The 9,900-nt window shown below is 44.2% G+C and overlaps 1 protein-coding gene across 2 annotated transcripts in view; it reads left to right on the top strand.

Annotated features, from left to right (window-relative positions):
* Positions 1 to 3,994: 3,994 nt before the first annotated feature.
* Positions 3,995 to 9,900, top strand: part of ARHGEF3 (Rho guanine nucleotide exchange factor 3) — a 107,879-nt gene continuing 101,973 nt past the window's right edge. Inside the window, exon 1 of one of the 2 annotated variants that reach the window (XM_063164682.1) lies at positions 3,995 to 4,074. In XM_063164682.1, the coding sequence (XP_063020752.1) occupies positions 4,040 to 4,074 (35 nt within the window). In that variant the 5' untranslated portion in view covers positions 3,995 to 4,039. The remainder of the gene's footprint in view (positions 4,075 to 9,900) is intronic. The other variant, XM_063164680.1, reaches the window with a different exon arrangement.

The raw sequence follows: 9,900 nt of genomic DNA, 5'->3' as shown, positions 1-9,900 counted from the left end.
AGCAGATCTTCACAGCAGTGGTGTTGTTGCTTCTCGGTCAGGGCTCCTCTCCAAGGCTCTCCCTGACCACCCCGCCCCCTTTTATCTCAGCTACCTGCATGGGCTACAGCTGCTGCCCAATCAAGGACATCACAGCTGCAGCCCATTTACAATAACTAGAATCAGGGCAGGGTCACTAATACAATACAAAGATCTTTCACTGCCATACATATATTTACAATACATAAGTTAACTCAGGCCCCTACATTGATCATCATAATTCGTTTTCCTAGGAACACATTATTTTTTCCATTTCTTCAATATTGCATATCTTAACAGCCATAGAACCCTGGATTGTACCAAGGACTTGGGAAACTGATACAGTCTTTTTTCCATTTTGAGCTAACGTAACTTTTAGAGCTTGTCTTTGATTGTAGCTATTGGAAGTAGTCAATATTCCAAACTAGGAGTTCTTTCTTACCTTTGCCAGTACAGTACAAATACAGATCAAACCTAAAAACAGAAGTCATCTTCTTCATGGTTAAAATTATTTCTAACTCAGTTACAGAGACTTAAACTTGTCAAACTGGATGCCTTGCATGGTAGAAGGGAAAATTAAACAGTTGGAGAATGGGGTTGTTTATGTATTTTTCACATAGTTGCCAAGCTAAATTGTGTTTTTAAGAAAAAATTTCTCAAAAGGATTTTACGTTGAGGAAGCCAGTGCCAGGAATATTTTCAGGGCAGCAACTGACTGACTGGTAAAAAAAATTTCTGGTGCAAGTTGTAGAACTATAATCACGATATAAAAGTGGGTTTTGGCAGTTCTTTAGGCCTTTCTGGAAGGCAGTGGCCACACCCTTTTTAGTAATGCTTTATTTCTCAGGTGATTCAACCAATCTCAATGGGTCTGGTTATGAAATCAGATACTAATGATGGGAGTGGGACATGGATGAGACAGATTTTCGTGTATAGGTGCACAACTGGTCACATACAGGCCATGAGCAAGTGTTACTGTCCTCATGTTGCATGAGAAGTGGGTAGGAGCTGGATAAAGCACAGGAAATGCATCCCTTGGGAATGGAGGTGGGCTGGTGTCACTGAAGGCAGAGCACAGGGCTTCATGTCTTGCTCTTGAGCCATAGTGGTGATTCTGTGAGCAGTCAGTGTGTTTGGTCAGAGATTATTGTTGCAGCTTTGGTGTTTTGCAATAATTTGTGTGATGGAACTGCAGGGCACTGGTTGATGTCTCAGAGTGCTGCAGCACCACTGCAGTAAATCATCTGCTGCTGGGGCATGGTGGGAAACAGAGGCCCAGCAGGAACTGCAGCAGGAGGAAGAGGCAGATTTGGGGCAGACACGAAGCAATGTTTTATTTCCTTCACAACACCCCACAGAGGCCTGTGAAGTGTGAGGCACCTCGGGGCAGGCTCTGCAGGAGCCTGTTTCAGCCCCACAGCATTCCTTGGTGCTGCTCCTCTGCAAGTGCCCTGCTTGATGAGAACCTGGTTTGCAAGAATGACTCCTTTATAATTTTGATGAAAATCTAGAGTGATTTAATTGCTGTCAGTTACATCATACTTATTTCAAAATAATTAAAAGTGAGAATAGAATTAGACCTACTTGTCTTTAGCAATGTCTCATAGAGGGGATGGACCCATAAAAGCTGTGAGTCATCAACAGAAAGGAAACTGTCTGCTCTTTACTGTAGCTTTTGCAAACTTGCCAAGGTGTGTTTAGGTGTTAGGAAGGAAGTCACCATCTCTTTGCTGAAGAGTTGGACAATGCTCACTGAGGGTGGAGTGTGAATGCCAGTGACAGTGAATCAGGAAAACAGGGCAGGATTTGTGTTTTCCCCCTCTTTGCTTAGACTGTCTCCAGAGCTGAGAAATACCACTACATTTATTTGAATATTCATGTTTTTAACCTTTAATTGGCTTGCTAATTTTTTTTTTTTTAAAGTATAACAGTCAGATATCATTGTGTTTTTAAGACAATGTTTTGGGACTGAAGTGATTGTATAGTTAACAGTTGAATTTTATATTTTGCATACTAAAGAAAATTCCATGCTCGCAGTGATTTTAATATGCTGAACAAACCACAATTACAAATTGCTTTATATAATATATTGTCTTTAAACCCAGAAAATACAAATTAGTAATTACTCAAAAGTGTTCAGACTCCCTGGACAATGCTTTTAGTTGGTGTGTTTGAGCAGATTCTAGTTTGTTATATAATGATAAATGTTACATCAATTAATTGTTCTTTCACTGAAAGAACAATTTCACTTTGACATCCTAAGTAACTGGAAATTTTGTGGACACATAAAATACTCTAAAAGTTAAAGGTCTCTAAACAGAGTCTCTTCCCATTTCCTGATAACAAGTATCAAATTAAGCTTTAAAACAGAGGTCTGGAACTGCTGCTTTCCGTGACAGGCATGGTAAATCCTGGATGAAAAATGGACATGCACTTATATCCTGTGCATCTTTCTTTTATAACAGGCACTGCCAAAGCAGGGGGCAGGACGTCTGTTTTCCACTTACCTTGGCTGCAGCTATGACAAAGGGTCAATGTTTGGGGAACCCATCAGAAATGATCAGATTGAGCAACCTCACAGGTTTCTCCCTTCTGCTAATTATATCAAAGCTGCTGGGAGCCCAGGTTTTGTCCATAACCTGGTGTTTAAAACATAAATCCCTGACTTTGCCATAGGGCAAGCGAAGTGCCAAGTCTCCACACACCTGTGTAATTTATGGGAATTGCTAGTTTAAGAGCAGAAAAAAACTCCAGGTGTAAATTATTATGTAAAACTACTATGGCATCTTGATGGCTATTATCCAGTTGAATTGTCCTTAGTTTAAAAATAATTCACCTTACAAACCAGTATCTTTAAATATGATATTAATTCCAGAATGTTTTCATACACTGTGGAGTTCAGACATAATGTAGAATTCCAACCTGCAGAAATGACATGGAATTATAGACCTTTACTTAAAGCAAGGTCTGATGTCCATATGTCTCTTCCATACCACATTCCTATCCTGAGGAATTAGAAACAACTGAGAGATGAAATCTCCTCACAAGATGTTGGTTTAGAAAGTAAGGCCAAGCCATAGTTAAATATTTGTTCTGCTGTCAAGTGTTTCTGGGTCTGGACTACAAAATGTGATGAGTGCCTTTATTAGTGTTTTTCCACTGGCTGTTTTATGTTGGCAATGCTACTGCTGTGAGAGACCTACCACCTACATGTCTTTTGAATTTGTATTTGTTTTAAGTGATGTAATTGTTAGTATTTATTATTATTATACTGACTTCGGTCCAAGAAAATAAGATGATCTTTACCAGGCACAGTACAAACATAGACTAGAAAGAGTCCCTCATCTAAAGTGCTCATCATCTACTTACATCTTTGCATTGCTACGGTTTTCCAGGTCAATAGGGCTTTTGAGTGTATTTCCATACTACTATTTTGTCCAAAACACGGGTGGCTTGTTGCCACCGGTACATTATTTGTCGCTATTTTCCACAAGTTTTTAACCCAATGGGACCGGCTCCTGGTCACTTGCTGTTAATATCGTTTGAGACAATCAGCGTGGCGCGATGTCCTTTGCCTGTCTCTGGTCGGTCTGAGTCCTTCGCTGTTCTCACCCCCAGCTTGGCTCCCTTCACCTTCCCCGGGGGGAGGCCGGGGCAGCGCAGTCCGGAGCACCGGCAGATGGAGGGGTCAGTCCGCTCGGGGCTGCGGCCGCAGCTGCTGTGGGCCCGAGCAGCCGGGGCGAGCCGTGCAGAAGGGACCCGGAGCGGAAAGGAAGGACAGGACACACAACCGAGGAGCAGCTTGGAGCCGGGAAAGGATCCGGGAGGGCAGGGCGGGGAGAGGGGCGGGCGGCGGGGCGAGGCGAGCGCACACACACAGAGACCCAGCCCCTGCCTCCGCCTGCCGTGACAGCCGCCCGGAGCCCCCGGACCGCGTCCCGCCCGCTGCCGCCGGCTCCCCGTGCCCACCCTCCGCAGCCCCTTCTCGCTGCCGGGCCGGGGCGGCAGCTCCGCCGGCCGCATGCCCGGAGCGGGGCAGGAGCCGGAGGGCGCAAGGTGAGTGCTGTCCCCTGGGGTGGGCGCTGCCCGGCGGAGCTGTTCGGGCTCGGCTCTCCTGGGGCAGCCGGCGGCGGTGGCGGAGCCGAGCGGAGGTCGCTCCGGGGGAACCCGCCGCGCCTTACGGGACTCGGAGCGGTAGCGGCGGGTCGGGAGGGGACTCCCGGCAGCTCCTGCTGGCTGGAACGGGGCCGGTCCTGCTCCAGCTCCTCGCCCCGCTCCAGATGCCCCGGGCAGCGAGGCCGCAGCTCCGCTCGGTGCGGGCGCCGCTCGTGCCCCGTGAGGGGCCCTGAGGGGGCGGCTCCGGGCTCGGCGGGCGCTCGACCCGCTCCCTCTCGGGTGCCTCTGTTCGTTTATGCTTTTGAAGAACTTTCAGCGTTTGTTTAGTGGCGAATCTCGCACGAGCGTCGGCTTCCAGGGAAGGGCCGCGGTGCCCCGAGCCGGCCGCCTGCGTTGAGCCCCGCGGTGGCTGTCACGGGCCGGCTGTGCCCCGCCGCTGTTTGCCTCGGCGGGCCCGGAGCCGGCTCTCGGCCCTTCCCTCCGCCTCGGGCGAGGAGTGGGGGAGGTTCGGGCCGAAAGGAAAGTGGAGAAAAACGCTCAGGGAGCACAGTGAGTTACACGTGCGGAGCGAGGCGGGCTGTGAGGGGGCAGCGCAGGTGAAGGCGCGGGCGGCTCGGGTGGCTGCGCGGTCAGAGCGCTGCTGCTCCTCAGTGCTGGGCTCGGCAGCGGCCAGGAGATGTGATTTGCTGCGGAACCATTTACGTCCGTGCAAGAAATTCAATTCTGGTTTTTTTTTTCCTGAATTTCATCTTTTTAATTGACTTTTTATATAGTTCTTAAGTCTTATGACTCTACAAACATTCTTGTGTCCCTTTTCCATGTATACCTACATTTATTAATGCAATTTCTAGTTCAAAGTTATCCTTTAGTACGTTTTCACAGTTGAAAGGCAGAGGAAATGTTCTCATCATCAAACACTTGCTATGGCATTACTTTGGTTGCATACTCGGTTGCATACTCAGTTCTGCAGCACGTACAGAGGTCTGCTGAGTGCAACAAGTTATGAGATGGATGTTGTACCTGTACAGAATTTGAGTTCAGAATAGGAGAACCCATGGGGTTTGGAAACGAGTGGAGCTAAGTGTTTATTGCAGAATAACTGCTTGCACAATGTAGGTGGTAGAGTGTGTGAAACAGAGCTGCCCTGGTGCAGATGAGGTAAGGGAATGCCCGGCTATATCTCTGGCTTGTCATTTAGTGGATTGAGTCCTATTTAAATTTTCATATGTATGATATAATACCTGTTCTCAGTAAATAGTTGTTAGGCAGTGTCAGTACAGTGTGAGTGAATGAAATGTCATTGTTTTGAACAGAGATGCCATTCACTCTCCATGGGAGCGATGTCTATGGGTTAGCAGTGTGACAAGGCCTTGTGACCCACTGTAACACTCGGTATCATTCCCTGCACATTCTCGCAGACCTCTGCTCTGTTTTGAATAGCTCACTTCTTCTCAGCCCTGTTTTTGTGTAGACAGTTGTTCTGGCGTGATTCCAGGTTGTGGGAGTTGTGTGTGCACATAATTTGGAGGTGCATTATGTAAAGTTGCTTCCAGCAAGTGGCAAGTGGGACCACGTGGCCTTAAACAAAACTGTTTTGTTTTGCTGCTCATGAATTGAAGTGGGTGACACCCGCTTCTGCTCGGGGGTTTATGTGTAACACCTTCATATTGACTCAGGAGCTTTTTGCGTGTGTTAAAAAGCTCCTGAGTGTTTCTTTTTTTCCTATCTTAAATATTTTGCTTTAAGTGTTGAAGGAAATTAACCTGACCTCTTAAATGTTGTTTACCCTGGTGGTTTATTTGTATGTTTCAGTGGTTTAGGTTTTTGAACAGTCTCCTTTGATGAAAGAAATTTTCTGGGTTTCTTTTTGGTTTTTGAGGGTTTTTTTTGAGAACATCTGCCTGCTGCTGCAAATGCTGTGATGAATGCATTTAGAATCCTTTTGGAACTCTGTGTAGGTGCTGTATTTTACTGAAGACAACTTATATTCAGTGTATGAGTGAGAGCTGCATTTGGAGAAACAATTTGTTGCCATTTAATTGCTATGAAATATGGAGGGAAACTGGTGAATGATATATTTGTGGAAGACTCTTTTGTTTAACTCAACTAACCTCTTTATGTGTCTTTGCTTTGTTACCAAAGTGTGCCTCTCAACTTGTGGGGATGTGTTGTGGATTCCAGTCGTTCAGGTCATATGAAATCTGGAATTAACAAAAGGCTGAGGCCTTGCATGAGTCTTTAGGAGTGTGTAAATTTACTGTTGTGTAGTATCTAAAAAAATTGGAAAATAAAGGACTTGGTAAATACACTCCATTAGTGTGTGATTAAAACTCACCTCCTGCTTTTCTTATGACTGTAACAGCTATAAGGTGGCTATTCTGAAACGAGTGTGTATTTAGGATGTGGCTGTGTGGGTCTCCACCCCAGCTGTGGCGCAGGGGATGTGCAAACACACACACGCTGCTCTCCCCTGTAGTGCCAGCCGGGCAGAACGTGCAGGGATGGGCTGTCAAGTACCCAAATGCGGGCAATGATTAACCCGCAGTGCTGGCACAGCCCGGATCACCTGAAAGGGTTCCTGGCCCAAGGACCAGGCTGTTAATACCCAAACACAGGGGTGTGTACATCCATTTACTTTTCATTTACTTCCCAATCAGGGCTGCTCAGTGGCCCGAGGGGAGGCTGCTGCCTGGCCACAGAGGTCTTTGCAGTAACATGTGTGTTACCCAGACCACTGCTGAGGGCAGTGATTGAAGGTATGGCCAGCGGTAAAATGCAGCAATTCCTCCTAAAAATTGCTTGAACTGAACAAGAAATAGAAGCTTTACATTCTTAGCAATGAGAGGGGGTTTTGGTCTAAGTCATTATATATGCAATCAGAAATGTAACTAGGAAGGTGCCCCATACTATTGTTCTTGCTTTTTCCCTTCCTGTAGAGTTAATTACCCTCACAGTCCTGTAGTTGCCCTCATAGCTCTGCAGGTGTAACCACTGTGAGGTACAACTTGCAATCAGAAAAGCTTACTGGCTTTTACACTGCTGGAGCTTACATAAACTTGGAAAGTTGGCAGGAATGATGTGGACTTGTGTGGTTTCTGTAGAACAAGAACAGCTGCTCTGCTGCTATCATCTCTCAGACATTTTAGTTGTTAAAGTGCAGCCTTTTGTATTTATTTTAAACACTTCACTGTTTCTCCTAAGTTAATTTTCAGTATTATAATGAGGAGAAGAGTATGCCCATTACACTGTGTGTCTTGCATCAGGAATCCTACTGGCTTTATTTTAACACAGCAGTGTGCCCATGTAGTGTTCCTTCAGAAGGTTTTGTCAGGACTGTCACCTATTTCCTGAAGATGACAATCAGCTCTTTGGACAGGGTGTGTTTTGGGGGTGACTGACTCCTTCTGCTCATGTATGGCCTTTACTTGGGAGAGGTTAAAAAAGGCAGGTAGGAATTGCAGCAGCAGGTTTGTGTGGACGTGTGCAGTGCTGAGGGTGTCCAGGCCTGACACCCCCCAGGACAGTGAGGTTCTTAGGTGAAATATTTTGCTTACAGAAATAGGTGCTGTCAAAGTTAACATTGGTTGATGCTCCACAGATATAAGTAATTAATAGCCAAGGAAAAATCTCACTCGGGTGAGTTGATTGTTGTGTGGATGGGTGGTCTCGCACACTTTCCCATGTAGGCTTGGGTTCTGTCTGTGCTTAGCAATTGCAGGTGAAAAGCTGTAAAAATTCAATTTTAGGGCAATACAACTCTGTCTGCCCTTCAATGTATTGAATAACCAAGAATATAAATGCAAGGCGAACTTGACAAATTTGAATTGTATTGAACTGTGCAATAATCCTGAATTAAATAATTATGATTAATAAGATGGTAGGCTAAAAGCATAATCATTTTCATTTTAGGCAGAAAATAGGATACCCTTCCAAGCAGATAAAATTTTAACCCACTGCTGTTTCCTGGAAGTGGTGATTCTGATAAAGGGAAAAATGTGGTGGTTATTCTCTTGGTCTTACTTTGTTCTTAATGTATTTTTGTTGAAGATAAACCTCTTTATTATGAGGGAAGCAGGAATATGCTGAAAGGATGAGAAGAATATGAAGAACAGGGACAGTGGTTGCCAGAACTTTATACTAGGCATGCATGCTGTATCTCATTTTTCTTCTGTTTTTCTGAGTCTGCCTGTACCATGAAAAAGGTTTAATTTCAGTGCTAGTTTCAGAAAATGCCTTTTTTTTTTGGTTTAGTAAGTTGTTCCTTAATTGACTTAGCTTTGTGTAGCCCTTTTAATATTCTTCACAGAAACAGCAAAAAAGATACTTCTGGAAGTAATTTTCCTCTAGATATAATCTAGATTTAAAAAAAAACAGAAGAAAAAATCTTTGTGTTTTGTTGTTACAACTTTTGAATAGAAACTTAGTGCTTGCTTTCAAATACAGAAGTTTGAGGAGGATGGAGTTAAATAAATCTCAAATTGCTGGTTGTATGAGTCACTAAATTAAGAACATAAATACTCATATTCTTTGGAAAGGACCTCTCAACATTGTTTTCCTGCTTAGTGTCAACTGCAAAACACAATACAATATGTTTAGCTTAAAAGTAGTTGTATTTGCATTTGAAATCATAGTTTGTGATAAAAGTCAGATAACCTTTTGCATGGGAAGCTGACCAAAGGCTGGCATTAAGTCTCCAGTGGAGGCTGCATTATCATCCTGATGTGTTCTGTTTGTTTGCTTTGCTGAAAAAAAATAAAACTTGGGGAGGGGTAAAGGGCAGAGCAATGGGCAGTGCTGGAGAAATCTCCCTGCATGCTGGTGGAAGGGATGGGTTGTTTTGGTTGCTGCCTGGTGCTGAAGCCAGAGACTTGAAATAGGAACATCTGCATCTTTTAGTCCAGAAACAGATTTGTCATAGGACAGTGTATGTACTTTCAATATCCATGACAAAAACGTTCTTGATACCTGTGTGTGTTGAATAGAATATAGTACTTGGTGTTCTCTGTGTTCTGCTTAAACAGTATATTTCATTTTATGTGTATACTTCTGCATTTTAAACCTTCTCTTTAAAATGCTTTGTTGAAGTCTTTGCAAGTGTTTTACAATGTTCAATTTTGTCCTAATCAGATGAGTGATTTGGTTGCATGTTTTAAGATACAAGAGTACTGAAGCCTTAAATTTTTTTAAATTGGTAATGCAATCGACTACTGTGCCTAAAAGGGACAACACAGCTCACAAACATTCCTACTGTGCCCTGCACTGCTGGAGTTTGACTTGAAAGCACTGGCAGCTCCTGGTAACTGCAGATTGGAGAGTGTGGATGAGTCCTTGCTCCTCTATTCCTGGCAGTGATGGACTGGATTATTTCATATGCTCAAGTGCAAGACAGACTAAACCAGCATTCTCAATTATTTCTTGTTCTTTCTTACCATGGTTCTGAAAGCTGTCTGGGATGTAACCTTGTCCTCTCTTTGATGCTGGGAAACTTCTCCAGGGGCTTTCATTGATGGTAGTGTTAGCTGGATTACGATGTTATTGGTTGCCTTCCATTTATTTTGGTATTTTTAAGGGAAAAGAGCAAAGGCTCAGTTGGCCAAAGGACTGGATCTATTGATAGTGTTGTCTCATGCTGGGCTCTATTTCTCCAGCATGGAGCACTCTTTCCTGTCAGTGCTCTGGCTTCAGCCTGGATTGAACTTTTTTCTATTTATTTATTTAATAGTTGTCTTTTGCCTTTATTTATTTAATAGTTGTCTTTTGCCTTTG

Source organism: Melospiza melodia, chromosome 10 (assembly GCF_035770615.1).
Source record: "Melospiza melodia melodia isolate bMelMel2 chromosome 10, bMelMel2.pri, whole genome shotgun sequence".
In the NCBI taxonomy this organism is placed as follows: domain Eukaryota; kingdom Metazoa; phylum Chordata; class Aves; order Passeriformes; family Passerellidae; genus Melospiza; species Melospiza melodia.
This window is presented reverse-complemented; position numbering and strand designations above follow the sequence as displayed.